The sequence below is a fragment of the Eptatretus burgeri genome, unplaced genomic scaffold (genome assembly GCF_056783735.1).
Source record: "Eptatretus burgeri isolate ZD-2024b unplaced genomic scaffold, Ebu_testis_v1 Ebu_testis_scaffold_61, whole genome shotgun sequence".
NCBI lineage: Eukaryota > Metazoa > Chordata > Myxini > Myxiniformes > Myxinidae > Eptatretus > Eptatretus burgeri.
This window is the reverse complement of record NW_028222011.1, coordinates 50,544-74,078: the sequence shown is the minus strand read 5'-3', so window position 1 is coordinate 74,078 and position 23,535 is coordinate 50,544. Positions and strand designations below refer to the sequence as shown.

Here is a 23,535-nt window from a genome sequence, read left to right as displayed (position 1 = left end):
GTCGTCAGACAGCCGGACGAACCTCTCTCTTATAGTCGAGAAGATGAACTTTGCATCATTAATCGAATGGCACAACCAACTGGTGTTGTCCGAGTCAAGCCTGGTATCCCAAGCCACGACTCCACGATCTCAGTCCAGGACAACCTTGATAATTTCTCACCAACATGCCCAACGAAACGTGGACTCACCCACAAAGACTTTCAGACTCTGTGTCAGAACAGTTGGAGCATGAACCCTGAGTCTGGCAGGAAGGCGGTTCAATTCCGACCTTGGCAGAATCACACACACGACTAAAAAAAATGGTACGCTCTGCTTCCACGCTGGACGCTCAGCTTTGAAAGGATATGGCGTGGACAAACCCCGTAGGTTGGAATCCATGATGAGGAAATCTCTCGACTGCCCCACTGATGCGGCGAGTTAAGTGACGTCAAAAAAGATGGCAGTGCCCTCGGGAAGTGACGTCACTCACCCCAAGCTCAGCGGCCGTATTTGTGCGAAATTGTCCGGTGCTGTCTCGTGTATTTGTCTGCACGTGTGTGCACGATTTGTGTTGCAGATCCTCCACGAACCTTGGCCCATACCCAGAGAATATAACAAAGAGCCTTTGTATCTGTTGGCAAAAGCCGTAGGGATGAAAGGTGAAAGAATAACACTCCAAGAAAGGTGGGTTCTCAGTTTGGGAACATTTATTGGCACAACATTTGTCAATTTTAACGTTCAGTACATTATGGTGACGGACAAAAAGCAGTCCTTTCAGCAAATCTCCAATTAAGCCAAAAATCTCAAAACGTGATGTTTGATAAACGTGCTGATCATGTCACACTTGTACATTTAGTTTTCAGTTCGGTAGTCGGACAATCCTCAACCGACATGATGTAATCGGTTTCTCATGCATGGATCAGAGAGTTCCTTCTCAGGTGTGTTTGTAGCTTTGAACGGGTCACGTGACCTCACCAGCTGCTGGTGTACTTGATGGAGATGTGTGGAAAGCTATTTCTCAGTTGGATGGCCACCGCCTTGTCCAACAGGGGGCAGAATGAAATGTCGAGGAAGCGCATGTGCTGACAGGTATCGAGCAGGTGGAAAACCCCTCCAGATGTCACCAGGGGAGCACCTGCCACACGCACGTGGATATTATCGCTTTGATGAATGACAAACAAGGGTGAAGAGAGCTCAGTTATCTGGAGCTTAGGTATACAGTTAACACAGTTCTAAACTACAGTGCAACAGCACTCGGAAGAGCGGCACATAAACATCCACCAGGCTGAACAGTTGGGTCGCCGAAATAGGTGACCCTTATTGTCAGTAATTCTGTCTGTTTGTTCGTTTGTCATCAGCATAATTGGTAGTAAACGTTGGCCGATTTTGACCAAACTCGGGTGGTAGGTACATCTTATGACCAAGTGCTTTGGGAATTGTGATGGTTGCTAGGGACGCTTTGGTCCCCTAGCAACAGCCGAAAAACCTTCAAAATCGGTACCAAATATATTCCGGTTTTTGTGATATATGGAATACTTTGCCCGCAGCGCCCCCTACAAATGGGGTATGCCCGAAAATTGAAGGCCCCCAAGCGACCAGGTGAGTGCATCGATCCAAATGAAACTTTGCAGGTTCATAGCACGCAATGAGTACTACAACTTTGCCTCAGGACATATTGACTGATATTGCTTAGGTTAGGGGTCAAAGGGCAAAAATCGATAATATACGAGAGCTGGAGGTGCCTTCGTGCCAAATGCTACTCCTCCTTGGGTTATGGTCAAATGGTCATGAAAATTCACACTAATCATCTGGAATACATTGTGCACAAACATTGGAGCCGGATTTTCGATTTATATCTGTGTTCACCCACAGCACCCCCTCGAATTTTGGGGATTTCCGATATCAAACCGCATTTTCGGTACTTTTCATTCAAATTGATACCGAGTAGTTATCAACATATGGAACTCGATGAGATTTGATATGCATAATCTGAAGGTGATTCTCTATCCACCATGTGACATCCATTTTTTTCTTGATCTTATAGTTTCCAAATGGCAACCCTCTCAACTTAGGTGTCCGAGGGCCATTGAGCATTCCCGCTGAAAATTCAAAGTACACTCGCTTCAAGACGGTTGAACCGAATGGAATGAATCTTTACATGCTTAAAGACCGTAATGAGTACTACAACTTTACTCATTTGCATCATGACCTATCTCGAGTAGGTCAGGGGTCAAAGGTCAATAAGTGCATTTTTCGGGCAAAATTACCATTCAAGACACCCTTGCTCCTACACGGGTTAACCAATACGAATGAAAGTTCATAGGTACATCGTACTCAATGAGTACTAGAACTTTGGTTCAGGACATATTGACCTATCTCGGCTCGGTCAGGGGTCAAAGGTCAATGAGTGCATTTTTCGGGCAAAATGACCATTCAAAGCCCCCTTGCTCATTCTCACGGGCTAACCGATTCGATTGCAATTTCGTAAGTGCTTAGTACTAGATTAACTCAGATCAGGGGTCAAAGGTCATCGGATGCTCGGCGACCCATGGCTGCCTACCGGCTTGTTTTATTTTTTTGTTTCCGCACGCACACCAAGCGAGAGGTGTTCGGGTTAAACGCTTGAGCTCAGATGATAACAGAGACAGGTGATCATCCTCTCTGAGGGAAAGGACATTAAAGGCACTCACCCGAAGGGACAGCCTCAGGTTAGCCCAAGGAGACCGTCGTCTGGTGTACGAAACCTGAGCACCACTCGGACACACACGTGACCGTAATCTGACCCGGGAAGGTTACCCCGTGGTTTTTCTCCTATCGTCATGAATGGGGGTCCCGAAGGGTCCTGAATTAACTTTTTCCTCAAAACTTGATGGAATCAATCGAAACTTGCACAGACACAATGTCGGGGTTCCCTCATTAATCCCTGAAAGTTTCAGCTTCCTCGGTCAAATCCTCCCGGAGGAGTAGATGATACATACCTACATACCCTACATACCCACATACCCTACATACCCACATACCCATATAATTATAACTCCGTTATGAAAGGAAGATTGTCGATAAATAGAAAATAAAGAACGATGTTTCGTATCAAGGGAATAATCATCGACGAACTCGGACTCGATTTTCACTTTCACAACACAATCTGAAACACAAACAATCCGTTAAAACGAAACGTTCAATCTTTGTATTTATTTTAAATCATGGACACGTGATGTGGCGGGAACCAATCAGACACCGCGATCTCTCTGTTCGCTTTTCCCCAAACAGCTCGCGCTCTTCACTCGGTTACCACAGCGTACCGTCCTTCACCCGACACCACGTGCGGTCTACCATGACCCGGGATCCACGAGCGGCTCCGATGGAGGATACGTGGTCGGTCCGGGAGGTTCTCCGGAAGATCGCGGGTCCATGGTCGGTGCACCCGAGGACAAGGGGTCCAGACCCGGTACGTGACGTTCACTCCGTACCGAGAACTTGTGTTTCCCGTGCTGATTCGTGCTGTGTACTCACACAGGAACTCATTGATTAAGTGAATGTCACGATGTCTGGAGCGGAGCCGGAATTGAATTGTCAATGGAAATCCCATCCATGACGTGTTCCCCTCCCTCTTGTACATGTATGACATCATTTTATACCTCATCACTTCATTCATCATTCGATTCGAAAGAGTGGGTTTACCTTTCCTTCCCAACAGTCACTCAGGGCAGGGATTTGTAATTTGTACAGGGTGCCGGTGATAACTCACCGACTGTTCGTGGAAGACATTGAAGGTTCTTAAACGTCTCACTGCTAATGCTAATATGACGGACAGCCGGCTTAACATCTCACCCGAAGGATGGCTGCCCGTGACGTAGCAAGGTGACAGTTTGTTGTGCGGGAAGGAATCGAACCCGGGTTTGACGGTTTAAATGTGAGCAGCACATGAACTGCTCAAGAAAGAGTTGCACAAAGACCCCCACAGACCCCGACACTCTCAATCACCAACACATCCATTGCTCGGGTAAGGATCGTGAATCCCATCCAAAACCGTTCATGATCCAAGTTATAAAACGAACATGAAACCATCGAACGGACCAGTTCGGTGCGAAGATCCACACGAGCTCAAGTTTCGGTTTCTCACCTGTAGATCCTGCAGAGAGAACGTAGATCCTGTAGATCCATGAGCTTTGGTGAAAATATTAAATAAATAACTCATTACAATCCGGATTTTAAAAATATTTCACTATAAAACAATTAATATACCATCGTTTGATTGCTGAGAGTTTGTTGAACCAATAATAACCTTTTTTGTGTTCAGCATAATTCATTCAACCATTTCCAAGGTTATTCATTCATTGATTCGTTCTTGAACGTTAAAAACATTTTCTCTTTCCTCGAACAAGGAAGGATAAAACTCACCACTTCGGGAGGTATCGCTCGAGTAACCAGACTGTTGAAGAGTTACAAGAGAAGGGAAGAGTGGGTGGAGGGGATGGGAGAGGGTGGGGGGGGGTGACATGACGACATGAGATTAATAAACGATAATGATATTAATAAAATAAGAATTCGGAAATATGAGTTGAATCTCATGAATTGAAAAAGTTCATGAATTAACAGGTATGTTCAAAATGTTCTCGGAACGAAATGAGGTCCACAAATCCAGGTGTGCAAACAGGGACAGACAACCTTCATTGTGATCGGAAGGAGGGTTCACGTTCCGAAGGGGACAGTCAACCAATCGCGCTCACCTGCCACTCCTGAATCTATATGTACTGCACCAACAACATCTAGAACGGCAGGTACTGACGAACCAGGTGTTATTCGGAGAAGCAGGCACTGACTGACGAACCAGGTGTTCTCAAGAACAGCAGGAACTGACAACACCTGGCACAGTTCTCTGGAATAGCTCGTACTCATCGCACCAGGTAACCGCCGAAACAGCAAGTACTTCACCAGACTCACCATTCGAACTTTCCATGATCATCAAGCATCGTTTATCAACCACCACCATCAAAACCATTATTACTTAAGGCCCAGTCACCCCTTGACGTTTTAGCCACGAATGGCAACGTATAAAAATGCACGTAAAACGTTGGCGTACGCTGAAGTTTTGAGGTTTTTTTTTAAGTTTTGGTCGTATTCATAACGTGTTGGTCGTATGCATAACGTATTAGTAACGGGCACAGAACGTTTTGTTGTGTTAAAGATAACTTATACCAACGAATGCTTAGCCTGTTGTCGGCGTTCACAACCTATGCCCAACGATAGTTTAACTTAGTCATAGTACGCTGCACGTATCGCCGACGAACTCGTGGCGCTCTCTGTTAAAAACCTGCCGCTCGCCGATTTAAATCATAACCGCCTGAAAATTGGAAGTGTCAACATCCAGTCACACCTTGACGATTTAGCCAGCCGATGCCGACCTCTGAAAAATGTGTCTAAAACGCTGGGACACGTCGAATACGGTATGGGTAAGTTGTGTATCCGTTAGGAGCACGCTGAAAAACAATGAAGTTCGCTAGCATATTACGTGGTACGTCTGGTACGTCGTGAAATTTCAAGCATGCTGAAAATTTTACGACGTACTCGACGTATGGCTCACAAGTTCCGCATACGCTGGCATAAGTTCTCGGCACGCTCCGCAATCGTTTACACACGTCGGCCACACGTTACTTGTAAGTTACTCATAAGTCGAAACATGTCGAGGTAATGTTTAGCATACCCGAAACTTAATTTTTAACCTACGAGTAACGTTCATTGAACCTATTAGTAGCGTGCTTTGAACCTATGAGTAGCGTGCTTTGAAGCTATGAGTAGCGTGCTTTGAACCTATGTGTAACGTATCTCAAACGCACATTGGCGTATGGAGACGAATTTGATTGACGTCTTCCGGACGACCACAGAACTTACTGAACGTGTTTCTAACTTACAGCTACCGTATAATGGCGTATTGGCAGCGTTTAGGGGAATTGGTATATACAAATGGGCTTCACAAGAGGAACCCGTCAGTGTTCCAGACTCCATGTTGAGTAGATTTCAATGTCAGTAGCAGTGGCAGCAGCAGTAGCAGTAGTAGTAGTAGTAATTCGAGAGAATTTAGTGATGTCGATGTTACTAGTAGTAGTAGTAGTAGTTCGAGAGAATTTAGTGATGTCGATGTTACTAGTAGTAGTAGTAGTAGTTCGAGAGAATTTAGTGATGTCGATGTTGGGAGTAGTCGTAGTTCGAGAGAATTTAGTGATGTCACTGTTCGTATTAGTAGTATTAGTAGTAGTAGTAGTTGCAGTAGTAGTAGCAGTAGTAGTAGTTCGAGATAATTTAGTGATGTCGATGTTGGGAGTAGTCGTAGTTCGAGAGAATTTAGTGATGTCACTGTTCGTATTAGTAGTATTAGTAGTCGTAGTCGCAGTAGTAGTAGCAGTAGTAGTTCGAGAGAATTTAATGATGTCGAAGTTGGTAGTAGTAGTCGAAGTAGTAGTTCGAGAGAATTTAATGATGTCTATGTTATTAGTAGTAGTAGGTCGAGAGAATTTAGTGATGTCGATGTTGGTAGTAGTCGTAGTAGTAGTAGTAGTAGTAGTAGTAGTAGTAGTAGTAGTAGTAGTAGTAGTAGAAGTCGTAGTAGTACTTACAAGTAACGTGTTGCAAAGTGTGAACAATGTTCGTGTAGCGTGCTTACAAAACGTTACTCATAGGTTAGAAATAAGTTTCGGGTACGCTAAACATTACCTCGACGTGTTTCGACTTATGAGTAACTTACAAGTAACGTGTTTCTACGTAAGTCAACGATCGCATAACGTGCCTACAACTTATGGCCAGCGTAGCGGAACATGTGAGTCATACGCCGGCATACGTCGTAAAATTTCAAACATGAAAAAATTTGAGGAAAACCCAAAAGTTCAACGTTTAAAGCCAGCGTACTACCACATATGGCAGTGTTTTTCAGCGTGGTCTTAACATATACAAAACGTACCCATAACGTATTCGACGTGTCCCAGCGTTTTAGTCAAATTTTCCAAAAATCGGCATAAGCTGGCCAAAACGTCAAGGTGTGAATGGGCCTTTACCATCACCAATCAACATTCGCCACCGCTAAACCATCATCACCTTGACTTACCATCGGAAATCTCAATGTGACCATTTCAAACACATAAATTCTTCAAAACTACAACTACCGTGCGCTCTACAGGACATTATAGTTATTAATTAATAAATATGATATTACAGTCGATCACGTGATGACACTTGGTCCGTTCAGTACTTTGATCAGTTTGACCTTTTGCTCGATTGTGCTATAGCCCTTTCCTCTTGATGACGGTTCTTCCCCACCACAGGTGGGTTCCTCACCTGGAGGAGATGGACAGTTTTTGAGGGTCATCGTCACCATTCATTACAAACATTCAGTCTGCTGTTGTATAAATTAAATAATAAATGATCAACGAGACCATTCAGTAGTTTTATTCGAGTTGTTCACCGTCCCTCCCTCATCCTGGTGGTGCTGCACGACGTCCCAAACAGCTTGGTTTTCTTTTTAACCGCGGGTTCCCTATAAAACCGTGTGGGAGCAAAAAAAACCCACCTGGTCTACCTGGAAAAAGGCGTGTCTTGACGCATGCACGCACATACATACCTACATACCCACATACCCACATATAACTCCGTTATGGAGGGAAGATTGTCGATAAATACAAAAACAGAAAATAAAGAACGTGGTTTCGTGTCGAGGGAATAATCATCGACGAACTCGGACTCGATTTTCCACTTTCACAACACAATCTGAAACACAAACAATCCGTTAAAATGAAACGTTCAACCTTTGTATATATTTTAAATCATGGACACGTGATGTGGCGGGAACCAATCAGACACCGCGATCTCCCTGTTCGCTTTTTCCCCAAACAGCTCGCGCTCTTCACTCGGTTACCACAGCGTACCGTCCTTCACCCGACACGACGTGCGGTCCACCATGACCCGAGATCTCAGAGCGGCTCCGATGGAGGATACGTGGTCGGTCCGGGAGGTCGGTCCGGAAGACCGCAGGTCCATGGTCGGTTCACCCGAGGACAACGGGTCCAGACCCGGTACGTGACGTGCACCCCGTACCGAGAACTTGTGTTTCCCGTGCTGATCCGTGCTGTGTACTAACACAGGAACTCATTGATTTAGTGAATGTCACGATGTCTGGAGCGGAGCCGGAATTGTTGAATTGTTGTTGAATTGAAAAATAACTCGTTTTGTTTCCATTGCTGAGTCCGCTTTGGCAGCGTTGACGGTTTCTCCTCGTGAGGTGGTCATGGTTCTGGCCAGTTGGGGCCTTGGTTATTGTGACCCAACCAGAATTTCAAATGGTACAACAGCTCGGTCAGGAAGAGCTTAAAACCATCCACGTATCGTCGTTGTGTTACCTTTCCTGATTCTTTGTATGTTTTTCTATTGGTTGTTTGGGTGTATCCATGTCCATGTTTGTTGATGAGGTTATTCAGAGCAAGACAAAATAAGAGGGGGGAAAGACTGTCTCCCTGGAAGATCCCATGCTATATCTTCACATCTGGTATTTCGACATTTCCTTCTGGTGCTGCACTTTCAACGTGGTATTCCAGAGTTCCATTGCTTTCTCAATCAGTTTGATTTCTTGGGATTGATTTTGTATATTTACATGCATTTTATCATCCATGAATGTGGAACACTCGCAAAAGTTATCTTGTGGTCCATCCAGGTGGTGGACAATTTGGTTCTTCGCACTTTGAAATTTTCACATTGGGCCTTGTTCAGTAGTGGGTGGTGGCCCTTTTGTTCAACCTCGAAACCTTGTTGGGTTCGGTGATGGAACGTAATTTCTGTGATGATTCCTGTTAGAAGTTTGAATGTTTTTTGTTGACATGTTATTGGCCTGTATTTGTGAGGAAGTTGGTTTCTTCAGATTTTTAGATGAGAAATGTGTTTCCTTCTTCAAACCACTCATGAACTTCCTTTTCCTCTTGGATCAATTGTTTGAATGTCCTGGTGTCGTGATTGTGGAGAGGGTCAGTTGTTTCAACCAGAAGTTTGGAATTCTATCTGGGCCTGGATTTTAATGTTTGGTGGCATTTTTTAGGTCATCTCTGCCGAGATGACCGAATAAAGCCCGACCAAATGTCGTCCGTCCGTCAACAATTTTTCTTTCCGATCTTTATGAAACTTAATATGTGGGTAGAGGTCGATGAGTGTTGCACAACGATATAACTTTTGTCCGGGTTCAAGGTCAGGGTCAAGGTCACGAGGTCACGTAAGTTATAAAAATCGCCATTTTCAAAACCTATCTTGTCTGCCATTCTACAAGATATTCGGAAACTGTTTATTGATGATGATAGTAAAAAATATTATCTTGTATCTCACGGAACAGATTTTTGAATTTCCGTCCCGTTTGGCCGCCACGTAACCTGGAAGATGGTAAAAAAAACACCTCCCGGTACAAAGAAAACTTTTTACTTCCTATCTTGATGAAATTTGGTATGTGGGCAGAGGTCGATGAGTGATACCCAACGACATATTTTTTCCCGGATTCGAGGTCAGGGTCAAGGTCACGAGGTCACCAAAGTTGTGAAAGTCGCCATTTTCAAAACCTCGTCTGTCATTTTAGGAGATATCTGGCAACGGTTCAAGTTCATAGGTACATCGTACTCAATGAGTACTAGAACTTTGCTTCAGGACATATTGACCTATCTCGGCTCGGTCAGGGGTCAAAGGTCAATGAGTGCATTTTTCGGGCAAAATGACCATTCAAAGCCCCCTTGCTCATTCACGGGCAAACCGATTCGATTGCAATTTCGTAAGTGCTTAGTACTAGATTAACTCAGATCAGGGGTCAAAGGTCATCGGATGCTCGGCGACCCATGGCTGCCTACAGGCTTGTTTTATTTTTTTGTTACAGCACGCACACCAAGCGAGAGGTGTTCGGGTTAAACGCTTGAACTCAGATGATAACAGAGACAGGTGATCATCCTCTCTGAGGGAAAGGACATTAAAGGCACTCACCCGAAGGGACAGTCTCAGGTTAACCCAAGGAGACCGTCGTCTGGTGTACGAAACCTGAGCACCACTCGGACACACACGTGACCGTAATCTGACCCGGGAAGGTCACCCCGTGGTTTTCCTCCTATCGTCATGAATGGGGGTCCCGAAGGGTCCTGAATTAACTTTTTCCTCAAAACTTGATGGAATCAATCGAAACTTGCACAGACACAATGTCGGGGTTCCCTCATTAATCCCTGAAAGTTTCAGCTTCCTCGGTCAAATCCTCCCGGAGGAGTAGATGATACATACCTACATACCCTACATACCCACATACCCTACATACCCACATACCCATATAATTGTAACTCCGTTATGAAAGGAAGATTGTCGATAAATAGAAAATAAAGAACGATGTTTCGTATCAAGGGAATAATAATCGACGAACTCGGACTCGATTTTCACTTTCACAACACAATCTGAAACACAAACAATCCGTTAAAACGAAACGTTCAATCTTTGTATTTATTTCAAATCATGGACACGTGACGTGGCGAGAACCAATCAGACACCGCGATCTCTCTGTTCGCTTTTTCCCCAAACAGCTCGCGCTCTTCCCTCGGTTTACCATAGCGTACCGTCCTTCACCCGACACCACGTGCGGTCCACCATGACTCGAGATCTCAGAGAACACCCCGGGATCCACGAGCGGCTCCGATGGAGGATACGTGGTCGGTCCGGGAGGTTCTCCGGAAGATCGCGGGTCCATGGTCGGTGCACCCGAGGACAAGGGGTCCAGACCCGGTACGTGTCCTTCACTCCGTGCCGAGAACTTGTGTTTCCCGTGCTGATTCGTGCTGTGTACTCACACAGGAACTCATTGATTTAGTGAATGTCACGATGTCTGGAGCGGAGCCGGAATTGAATTGTGAATGGAAATCCCATCCATGACGTGTTCCCCTCCCTCTTGTACATGTATGACATCATTTTATACCTCATCACTTCATTCATCATTCGATTCGAAAGAGTGGGTTTACCTTTCCTTCCCAACAGTCACTCAGGGCAGGGATTTGTAATTTGTACAGGGTGCCGGTGATAACTCACCGACTCTTCGTGGAAGACATTGAAGGTTCTCAAACGTCTCACTGCTAATGCTAATATGACGGACAGCCGGCTTAACATCTCACCCGAAGGATGGCTGCCCGTGACGTAGCAAGGTGACAGTTTGTTGTGCGGGAAGGAATCGAACCCGGGTTTGACGGTTTAAATGTGAGCAGCACATGAACTGCTCAGGAAAGAGTTGCATAAAGACCCCCACAGACCCCGACACTCTCAATCACCAACACATCCATTGCTCGGGTAAGGATCGTGAATCCCATCCAAAACCGTTCATGATCCAAGTGAAAAACGAACATGAAACCATCGAACGGACCAGTTCGGTGCGAAGATCCACACGAGCTCAAGTTTCGGTTTCTCACCTGTAGATCCTGCAGAGAGAACGTAGATCCTGCAGATCCATGAGCTTTGGTGAAAATATTAAATAAATAACTCATTACAATCCGGATTTTAAAAATATTTCACTATAAAACAATTAATATACCATCGTTTGATTGCTGAGAGTTTGTTGAACGAATTATAACCTTTTTTTTGTGTTCAGCATAATTCATTCAACCATTTCCAAGGTTATTCATTCATTGATTCGTTCTTGAACGTTAAAAACATTTTCTCTTTCCTCGAACAAGGAAGGATAAAACTCACCACTTCGGGAGGTATCGCTCGAGTAACCAGACTGTTGAAGAGTTACAAGAGAAGGGAAGAGTGGGTGGAGGGATGGGAGAGGGTGGGGGGGTGACATGACGACATGAGATTAATAAACGATAATGATATTAATAAAATAAGAATTCGGAAATATGAGTTGAATCTCATGAATTGAAAAAGTTCATGAATTAACAGGTATGTTCAAAATGTTCTCGGAACGAAATGAGGTCCACAAATGCAGGTGTGCAAACAGGGACAGACAACCTTCATTGTGATCGGAAGGAGGGTTCACGTTCCGAAGGGGGCAGTCAACCAATCGCGCTCACCTGCCACTCCTGAATCTATATGTACTGCACCAACAACATCTAGAACGGCAGGTACTGACGAACCAGGTGTTATTCGGAGAAGCAGGCACTGACTGACGAACCAGGTGTTCTCAAGAACAGCAGGAACTGACAACACCTGGCACAGTTCTCTGGAATGGCTCGTACTCATCGCACCAGGTAACCGCCGAAACGGCAAGTACTTCACCAGACTCACCATTCGAACTTTCCATGATCATCAAGCATCGTTTATCAACCACCACCATCAAAACCATTATTACTTAAGGCCCAGTCACCCCTTGACGTTTTAGCCACGAATGGCAACGTATAAAGTGCAAGTAAAACGTTGGCATACGCTCAAGTTTTGAGGTTTTTTTAAGTTTTGGTCGTATTCATAACGTGTTGGTCGTATGCATAACGTATTAGTAACGGGCACAGAACGTTTTGTTGTGTTAAAGATAACTTATACCAACGAATGCTTAGCCTGTTGTCGGCGTTCACAATCTATGCCCAACGATAGTTTAACTTAGTCATAGTACGCTGCACGTTTCGCCGACGAACTCGTGGCGCTCTCTGTTAAAAACCTGCCGCTCGCCGATTTAAATCATAACCGCCTGAAAATTGGAAGTGTCAACATCCAGTCACACCTTGACGATTTTGCCAGCGTATGCCGACCTCTGAAAAATGTGTCTAAAACGCTGGGACACGTCGAATACGGTATGGGTAAGTTGTGTATCCGTTAGGAGCACGCTGAAAAACAATGAAGTACGCTAGCATATTACGTGGTACGTCTGGTACGTCGTGAAATTTCAAGCATGCTGAAAATTTTACGACGTACTCGACGTATGGCTCACAAGTTCCGCATACGCTGGCATAAGTTCTCGGCACGCTCCGCAATCGTTGACACACGTCGGCCACACGTTACTTGTAAGTTACTCATAAGTCGAAACATGTCGAGGTAATGTTTAGCATACCCGAAACTTAATTTTTAACCTACGAGTAACGTTCATTGAACCTATTAGTAGCGTGCTTTGAACCTATGAGTAGCGTGCTTTGAAGCTATGAGTAGCGTGCTTTGAACCTATGTGTAACGTATCTCAAACGCACATTGGCGTATGGAGACGAATTTGATTGACGTCTTCCGGACGACCACAGAACTTACTGAACGTGTTTCTACCTTACAGCTACCGTATTATGGCGTATTGGCAGCGTTTAGGGGAATTGGTATATACAAATGGGCTTCACAAGAGGAACCCGTCAGTGTTCCAGACTCCATGTTGAGTAGATTTCAATGTCAGTAGCAGTGGCAGCAGCAGTAGCAGTAGTAGTAGTAGTAGTAGTAGTTCGAGAGAATTTAGTGATGTCGATGTTACTAGTAGTAGTAGTAGTTCGAGAGAATTTAGTGATGTCGATGTTAGTCGTCGTAGTAGTAGCGGTATTAGTAGTTCGAGATAATTTAGTGATGTCGATGTTGGGAGTAGTCGTAGTTCGAGAGAATTTAGTGATGTCACTGTTCGTATTAGTAGTATTAGTAGTAGTAGTAGCAGTAGTAGTAGCAGTAGTAGTAGTTCGAAAGAATTTAGTGATGTCGATGTTGGTATTAGTATTGGTTCGAGAGAATTTAGTGATGTCGATGTTGGTAGTAGTAGTAGAAGTAGTAGTTCGAGAGAATTAAATGATGTCGATGTTGGTAGTAGTAATAGTAGTAGTAGTTGTCGTAGTAGTAGTAGTAGTAGTAGTAGTGGTAGTAGAAGTCGTAGTAGTACTTATAAGTAACGTGTTGCAAAGTGTGAACAACGTTCGTGTAGCGTGCTTACAAAACGTTACTCATAGGTTAGAAATAAGTTTCGGGTACGCTAAACATTACCTCGACGTGTTTCGACTTATGAGTAACTTACAAGTAACGTGTTTCTACGTAGGTCAACGATCGCATAACGTGCCTACAACTTATGGCCAGCGTAGCGGAACATGTGTCATACGCCGGCATAGGTCGTAAATTTGAAGCATGAAAAAATTTGAGGAAAACCCAAAAGTTCAACGTTTAAAGCCAGCGTACTACCACTTATGGCAGTGTTTTTCAGCGTGGTCTTAACATATACAAAACGTACCCATGACGTATTCGACGTGTCCCAGCGTTTTAGTCAAATTTTCCAAAAATCGGCATAAGCTGGCCAAAACGTCAAGGTGTGAATGGGCCTTTACCATCACGAATCAACATTCGCCACCGCTAAACCATCATCACCTTGACTTACCATCGGAAATCTCAATGTGACCATTTCAAACACATAAATTCTTCAAAACTACAACTACCGTGCGCTCTACAGGACATTATAGTTATTAATTAATAAATATGATATTACAGTCGATCATGTGATGACACTTGGTTCGTTCTGAACTTTGATCAGTTTGACCTTTTGCTCGATTGTGCTATAGCCCTTTCCTCTTGATGACGGTTCTTCCCCACCACAGGTGGGTTCCTCACCTGGAGGAGATGGACAGTTTCCCGTGCTGATCCGTGCTGTGTACTAACACAGGAACTCATTGATTTAGTGAATGTCACGATGTCTGGAGCGGAGCCGGAATTGTTGAGTTGTTGTTGAATTGAAAAATAACTCGTTTTGTTGCCATTGCTGAGTCCGCTTTGGTAGCGTTGTTGGTTTCTCCTCGTGAGGTGGTCATGGCTCTGGCCAGTTCGGCCTTGGTTATTGTGACCCAACCAGAATTTCAAATGGTACAACAGCTCGGTCAGGAAGAGCTTAAAACCATCCACGTATCGTCGGTGTGTTACCTTTCCTGATTCTTTGTATGTTTTTCTATTGGTTGTTTGGGTGTATCCATGTCCATGATTGTTAATGAGGTTACTCAGAGCAAGACAAAACAAGAGGGGGGAAAGACTGTCTCCCTGGAAGATCCCATGCTATATCTTCACATCTGCTATTTTGACATTTCCTTCTGGTGCTGCACTTTCAATGTGGTATTCCAGAGTTCCATTGCTTTCTTAATCAGTTTGATTTCTTGGAATTTATTATCTTGGCAAAACGAAGTTTTTGCAAGATATGAAAGTCAATTTGTATGTTTTTTTTTTTGTCTGTAATCACGTATAAAAAATTCTGCAGAGCACAGTTATCATTGGAAATTTTTGTAACTTCGCATATCTGAGGCCTATAGAGGTCCCTTTCAGCACATAAAATTTTGAAGGTCAAAGGTCAAGGTCACTTTGTTGCAAATCAGGGGAGTCGACGAAACCCTTATTTTTTGAGTAATTTTGATCGGATCGTCCTCAAACTTCATGGGGATATAGTTCATTTCATTTCTTTTAATGTCTTTTAAATAACTTTTTCAACATCAGGTTTCACTATTTCAATTGATTCAGCTATTGATGATGGACCGGGTTCTCCAAATTGAAAAATCCTTATTTTTATTAGCCCTTTAAATGCCCCATCAGTGTTTTCAATATAATTGTCTCCCTTTACTTTAAACTCATTTTTCTTGTGTTTTTGTGATTGAAGATGTCTATTATAACTTCTCTTCAAAACATCCTTTGAACAGATATCACAATGTTTTCTTTCCAACTCAAAAGGAGATATTTTATGAAATGGATTAAATGTGTGTTTGTTGGTTCGGAGGTGTTTTCTATAATGTTTATATTCGTGATTACAAACATCGCAGTATGTTGTATTCACCATATTTATATAATAAATCTTTGCTTAAACTAAAATTTTCTTGATGAAAATTTCGTTTATTTTACAGGTGAATCTGTGCTTAAAACCATTTTATCCTCCAACTTTTTCACTTAATAAATACAATGTTTCAAGACACAAAAGACAAGTTTCAATCAATCTCTTCATTTGTTAAAGATACTGAGAAATATGTCAAGGATGTAAAATTGAACAAAGATAAATATAACAACTATTGGATAAAAACAATTATGGTGGATATGATGAGTTCTTCAATTTCCTTCAGTAGAAGGGCTTTGAGTATACCTGGTAGAACATCAATTAAAGTATCTCTAACAAAAGTTTCTCCTCTCCTTCTGGTAATATATTCAAAACTAGAAAAAGCAATGAAACAAGAAAAAGTATCAAAAACAAAAACCTCATGGATGAAGCTTTAGAAAGAAAAGATAAGACCATCTGTAATATGCAAGGAGAAATTTGTATTTTTTTCAACAACCCTAAAGATGTAAATCCTGATGAAATAAAGGATGTTAATATATCAGGTGAAATGACATTTCGTTCAATAGTAGTTAACGATCATTTTAAAATTACCTTTAATATAAAAAATGTTGTCGGTGAATCTGATAATGAAAAGAAGTATATCGATATCGATGGTAATATTATTAAATATGAGCCAATATACAACTGAAAGTATAGATGAATGTCAGTTTAAGTAAAGTTTTACTTTATAAATATGCTAGACTTTCCTGATTCTCCATATGACAAATTTGAGAATTGTCCTGCGTGTGAAAGACGGGGATTAAACACAGACTCAAAAGCTTATAAACAATGTATATTCTGTGATTATCTTCTAATTAATGATAATAAAAAATATAAAAAGGAAAATAATTCTTTTAGATTTACACCAAAAATGAATTACTTTACAAGATTGATTAGAGAAATGAATGTAAAGTATGAGGGTGATAACACACCTTTCCTTACAAGGGAAGAAACTGAACGTATAAGAGAAATGTTCAAAGGATTGTTGTTATATATTATTCATGGATGTAATTTTCAGGGAAATATCAACACAAGATATTGTATAAATAAAATAATGGATTATCTTGAAATTAAACCTGAACTTACGATAAAATATAGAGTTTCTAAAAAAGCCAATAATAAATTAAATAACCTGTTTTCCAAATATATAAATGAATGATTTTTTACCTATTTGGGAAAATAAGATAAAATTTAACAACCATAAAAATCTCCCAAATTCATTAAGATGTCTCATAGTTGGTTCAAGTGGATGTGGAAAAACCTGCTCACTTTTAAAAATGCTCCTCACTCCCAACTTTTTAGATTATGATAATTTAATAATTTTCACAAAGTCGAGTTTTCAACCAGAGTATCAACTACTCTCACAAGGTTTTAATGCTGGTCTTCAAAAAGAAGATATAATCGGTTTATTTAAACGTCAAAAAAACCTAAATGATTATAACATTGAAGATATAATTCAACTATTTTGTGATACACAGAGATGTAAAAAGAAATCAAATCCTATAACTTGTATTCTTAGTGATAATACGGATGATATACCGTCTCCCAAGATTTGGATAAATCAAAAAGAACCTCGTTATCTTTGATGATTGTGTTAATGAGAGAAACCAAACGGTAATGGACAGCTACTACACAAGAGGGAGACATTCTTCTTGTAATTGTATTTATCTTAGTCAATCGTACTTTCAACTTCCTCGTCGTTCCATCAGAAACAATGCTAATACTTTTATTTTATTCAAGTTAAATTCAATAGATATCAATAATTTTTGGAGAGATAATTGTTCTACATTATGTAGTAAAAAGAAATTTGAGGATTACATGAAGCACACGACTGAAAAATATAAATATATTGTTGTGAAACAAGATGAGATATTAAGGGATATATTTTTTGTTTTATAAACAATTACATATATAAATGACAACTATTATTATAAATCTTGTGGGTAAATCTGCTTCTGGAAAAAACTTTCATAAATCAAGGTTCTTGTGTAGTACAAATGAGAATATTGTAAATTTACTTAAAAAACACCCCGTGATACGCATTGTATCAACAACAACTAGAGCAATAAGACCTGGAGAAGTAAAAGGTGAAGATTATCACTATATTTCAGTGGAGGAACATATGCGATTGAGGAATGAAGGACAAATATTTGAGGAGGTTTCTCTTGGTACAACAAAATATTCACATTGTAAGAGTGAGTTTAGGAAACTAAAATCTGGTGGTGTTGGGATATTAGAAACTAATCCAGAAGGAACGAGACAAATTATTAAATATCTGAGCGGAGTGAAGATTTTATCATTCGGTTTTGATGTTGATGAAGAAACTCAACGCAAACGGATGAAAAGCAGAGATGCAAGGATTAGTGAAGAAGAAATTACAACTCGCATTAATGTTAATAAAGAATTTGATGAAATATTAAAAGAAAAGGATTTATTTGAACACATCTACTTGAATGATGAAGAAAAGGAAAATTTCCCTGTTGATCTTTACAATTCATTAAATGATATTTTACAATAAATAAATGGATGCAAAAGAAAGAGCAAGAAGATTTAAGGAACATCAAGAGTTGGTTTCAAAAGTTGTAAACCAGCAGGAAGACATAAAGAAGAAACGCAGACAGAAACTAACGGGCGAAGAAGCATTTGAAAGAAAACAAGAGAAATTTTTTAAACCACTTTTAAAAACTTCCCAAGAAAAATGAAAGATGTTTCCACAGTTCCCACAGTAGAATATACTCCTAAAAAAATTAAAATGTTAAAAGATTTTGATCAAATGATGGAGGAAGAATTAGAGCATTTAGGAGAATTAGAATATGATGATGAAGGTTTATTTCAACAACTGGAAGAGATTAATCAACCCCCTGATTATATTGTGAATGCTCTTCAAAACAATGAATATTCAGCGGATTCAAAAACCAAAGCAGGACTCATTCCAACAGAACAACCAGCAATATTTCATCTTGTTCAAGAAAAGGTATTGATATTTACTGATGAATTAAGGTTTTTCGGTTCTGCTCAACCTCCTGTTAAACTAACTCCGAGATTAATGTTTCTTCTCACAAAAGATGGAAGACAAGGTTAAACTGTGAGGGATGAATCAAAGTATATTGATAAACCATTGGATCTGGAAAATAATGATGATAGAGTATATATTGATCTGCTGAACACTCTAAATTATAAGGTTATTCTTTCTGGTAAAAGTAGGAAGAATGAGAAGGAGAAACACATTATTCAGGCTTTAAGTATCCTTGGTTCAGGTGTTAGTTTTCTTCCAAATGACCCATCGCAATTAGTTAAAAGACTGTTATTGTTGTTAGGCAGTAAGAAGGCTGGAAATAACAATTGTTTTAATGAAGCATCAGCCATTTTAGACCTGTTGATGAACATTAAAATAATTAATAAATTTCAATATAAAGACATTTTATCTCATATTAAATAAGATGAGAAGCACAATCCTTAGTTTCAATTTCACAACAAGCGACCACACATCTTCATTCCCATACCCACTACAACTTGACACAACAAAAGAATATGAGGCATCTTTATTGTCCATGGAAACTTATAATACCTTATTTAATATAACCGAGAAAAATGACAAGTTTAGTTATAATCCGGGAAGTGGATACAAAACGATAACAGTCTCACCCGGAGCATCTGAGATTTCTCAAATATCTTCCGAAATTGCTCGTCTTATGAAAGAACAGGGTGATGAACCAAAAAATATTGTTATAAACATTCAAAAACATACTTCAAAATCAACGATTAAAGTTAAAATAACGACAAGGTTGATTTCACAATTGATAATTCATTTTGAGAGTTATTGGGTTTCTCCTCAAAAAGATTGAAACTAATGGGACGTTTTACAGTGATAATGTCATTTAAATATCCTCAGGAATAAATTCAGTGTTAATTCACTGTGATTTGATTGATGGTGCTTATAATGATGGAAAAAAACAAATAAAATATTTTCATTCAGCGCATACTCAACCCCAATTGGTTATAAATTCAATATGGAACCTAAAAATTTGGTTTATCTCCCTGTGTCAGGAAAAACCATACACAGAGTAAATTTTAGGATAACCGACCAAGATAATCATGGTGATTTCTTTTAATGGAGAAGTTATATCCATCAGAATTCACCTACGTGAAGTTTTCCAATAAATAAATACGATAGTTATTGTGAGGAAACACGAGTTGGGAAAATATAAAATAATTACAGGGGATGGGATGTTCCTTTCCCCGTACTACAAGGGTGAAGGTATGTATCTTGGTAGAGGATACTATAAACCTAAGAGACAAAGGGGTGTTGGACATCAATTTAGAGGAGATGGGATAATTGATACTCTCATGGGTATTGGTTCAACTATTCTTAAACATAAAGATCTAATTGTTTCAACTGCTTCTGCTGTGGGAAATGTAGCAGGTGCTGTAAAGAGTATAAAAGATGCTCAGAAGTAATCTCATAAATTACAAGCAATAAAAGAAATTAAGAAAGGCAAAACTCAGTTGTCCCCCCAAGAACGACAGAAAATAATTCAAATACTTTGATCGGGGTTTCAAAAGTTTTAACATCTTTTTTCCTAAATAAATACAAGTATGGAAGCAATTGATAGTATCTATGATTTGGATGATACTATTATTATCTCAAACTCCACTAACAAAGATTACTTCAAGGTAAATGCAATAACTGGAACAGACTGGAATACAAATGATACAAAAAGTTTTGAAATAAATAATCAACAAACCTATTTGAATCTCTCCAAAAGTTTCTTGTTGTGTAAATTTAAATTCACTAAGGCTGGGAATAATACAAACGCTGCACTTGTAAATGATTTCTTCTGGAAAATGTTTGATAGTGTGCGTTTGTATATTGGAACACAAGAAGTTGAAGCGGTTGATTATGTCTCTGCTGTATCTGAAATGATGAAATTTACACTCTATACATTCAGTGATGGAATGGGAAAGCGGTCTGTTGAAGGTTTTATTCCTGATATGTCAACGGGAACAAACACAGACCCTGGATATACTCAAAGGAAAGGAATGTATAATGATGATACAAAAGCAGAAAATAGTTTTACTGTGGCAGTTCCTCTTCAAGGTATATTTGGATTTTGTGATCATGATAAAGTTCTGTATGGTCTTAAAATTAGATTTCAACTACAAAGGAATGATAATGAAAATCGATTGCTTTTTGGTGTTGGTAATGCTTTTAGTGATCAGAATAAATTTGTAATTGAGGAGATGAGTTGGTATATCAGTGAATATACTCCTAATCTTAAAACAGAAGAGATGTTGAATCGAAGACTTAACTCAAAGAAACCACTCAGTGTATCATACCTCAAAAGAAGATGTCAACACGTTAAACTCAACCAAACTACTTACACGTGGAATTTGGGTGTTCTGGAAGGAAAGCCACGATATCTGTGGATCATTTTAAAAAAGCCAGATGGTGATACTGCGACTGATAAGAATAATGCATTGAGTGATAATGCTAAGGTGAAACAACTTCGCGTTTCTCTAGATGGAACATTTTATCCACGAGATAGATTGGAAATTAATTGGGAAAAAAAATGATTTTGCTGAAGCATACAAGTCTTACCAAAAGGTGTGTGAAAGTAATGGAAATAAAGAACCTATTTTGGATATGACAGCATTTAAAAGTTTGAATACAATCTATGCGTTTGACCTGAGCGCTCAAAAGGAAACTATAAAGTCTAATCGAGTGGATACTTCCCTATACATTGAAAGAGGAGAGAGTGAAGAAGTTGATACATATTGTTTGCTTTTGGAAGAAACAGAATTGCAGATTAATACAGATAATGGTGTGATGATTAGTCTCACATAATTTTTTGTTAAATAAATGAGTGGCAAAGTACCAACTGGGGTATATGTTAATGAAATCAATCTTCATAAACTATCATCTTGTGTTCAAAATCAAAAGCCTTGTACGATTAACGTTAATACAATTCAGAGAAAAGGAGCAGTAAGAATTGATGTTTTGCTCACAAGAGAACAGGTTAAAATCTTGAATGACACTGGCTCACTTGAAATTAAAATGACAAAAGCAATGTTGAAAAAATATTCAATAAGAGAGACGAGTGGAGGATTTCTCCCATTTCTAATTCCTTGATTTGCTGGTTTAAGTGCGGTTGGAGCATTGACGGGTGGTATTTCAACAGCGGTGAAAACTGCCAACGAAAGGAAGGCTCAACTCCAGGCTCAAAAAGAATTGGAAAGACATAACAAAGAGTTGGAGAAACAAATTAGTGGAAGTGGTGTAATTGTAGATTTTGCTGAAAAACTTGAAGGTCTGCCTGATAAAGCGAGATTGTTAGTTGGAGATATGCTTTCTTCTATAGCACAAGCAGGTGTAAAATTAACGAAAAGAGGGAATGGAGTATATCTTTCTAATAAATAAATGAGCATTGATGAGTGGTTGAAAGAATTTGGAAAGAATACAACATCAAATTTACAACTTGTTAAATATTGTAAGAAATTAAAAATTCATAATGTGGTTATTTGTATGAGAGATGAATTAACAAATGTGCCGAAACATACAAAGAATATTATTATGAACTTAGAAGATAATAATGGGAACGGTTCTCATTGGGTTTGTATTTTTAATAGTCAAGACAAATATTATTTTGATAGTTTTGGTCTTCCACCACCTGTTGAAGTCATAATATTCTTACAGAATGGTGTTTATCAAACATTTCAAGTCCAAGAATTAAATTCCAAGTGTTGTGGTCAATTATGTCTATATGTGTTATTTCAACTCAACAAAAATAAAATTTTTTATGATATTATTTTTAATCTAATATAAATGACTTATGTTGGTAAAGATGGTTCCATCTTTGGTGTATCTCAAGAACTGGATATTGATTTATCAAATTATTACACAAAGGCACAGGCTGAACGACATAAATATAATATAACCAAAAATATTAACATGAAAAATGCTTATAAATTAAATAATTATCCAAGCCCGACTGACGCGAATGACTTGGTGAGATTAAGCGATTTATCACAATATATATACTTAAATAAAACGGCTGTGTATTCCAAAGATACAGAAGTGTTGATATTATCTCCAGGTCATACAGAATTCACAGTTCAAATTAAAATAAATTTTTATAAAGAAGGGCGTATCGTTTGCATGAGAATAGAACAATGGGGGTATGATATGAATGATTTAGGGTATAATTGGTCATTTAAAATTAACCTCGAAGACCTGGAACAATTAAATCAGTCTCGTAAGGAAGAATATTATCCACTTGGTATCGAGAATGAGTTTTGTGGGGCTACGATTAGTAAACAACAAATAAAAGAATTTAATAAGCGTAAATATAATAATGGTTTTGCCCTTGTTTATATCATGAAAACAGAAAAAACAGGATTATATATAATAAGTAAGGAAATACAAAATGATTTAACTATAGGAAGATGGGGAGGTGTTTCGTGCCATAATATTATTCTAACATATATTTCTAATACATAAATGACAGCAAGAAGGCTTCAAGAAAATTATCATTTCTGTGTTCAAGCATACCTTCAAGAAAAGGGTATTCGGTATTTTAATAAATATGTTCTACAACATAAGAATGAGGTATTTTCAATAAAAGATTGGCATTATGCTAATGTTGATAAACCGACAACTTTAGATTTAATTAGAATGTTAAATAATGAAAAAATTATAAAGTTAAGAAAAGGTAAGGCTCTTTTAGAAATTCAAAAGAAATTTTATTGGTTTCCTGTTGTAAAAAAATTATTTTGGATACAGGAATAAC

General features: G+C 39.5%; 1 protein-coding gene and 1 long non-coding RNA gene across 10 annotated transcripts in view; one reads left to right on the top strand and one right to left on the bottom strand.

Moving 5' to 3' along the window:
* Positions 1–668: 668 nt before the first annotated feature.
* LOC147007646 (uncharacterized) lies at positions 669–12,267 on the bottom strand. Of its 8 annotated transcripts, none has more exons than XM_085866692.1 (6): positions 12,036–12,267; positions 11,710–11,740; positions 11,430–11,473; positions 4,381–4,411; positions 4,103–4,146; positions 669–1,114 (listed from the first exon to the last, which is right to left on the bottom strand). In XM_085866692.1, exons 1-6 carry the CDS (start codon positions 12,250–12,252, stop codon positions 951–953), a joined length of 531 nt encoding a protein of 176 aa, XP_085722818.1. In that variant the 5' UTR covers positions 12,253–12,267; the 3' UTR covers positions 669–950. The 8 variants fall into 8 exon arrangements, 5 of the variants coding, with proteins under 5 accessions (XP_085722818.1, XP_085722822.1, XP_085722821.1 ...); XM_085866696.1 differs by having other exon boundaries at positions 4,057–4,111; positions 11,974–12,193; XM_085866695.1 differs by lacking the exon at positions 4,103–4,146.
* Positions 3,277–23,535, top strand: part of LOC147007644 (uncharacterized) — a 61,700-nt gene continuing 41,441 nt past the window's right edge. Inside the window, exons 1-3 of one of the 2 annotated variants that reach the window (XR_015054037.1) lie at positions 3,277–3,427; positions 7,864–8,042; positions 10,557–10,755. This is a non-coding gene — a long non-coding RNA (uncharacterized LOC147007644). The remainder of the gene's footprint in view (positions 3,428–7,863; positions 8,043–10,556; positions 10,756–23,535) is intronic. The other variant, XR_015054038.1, reaches the window with a different exon arrangement.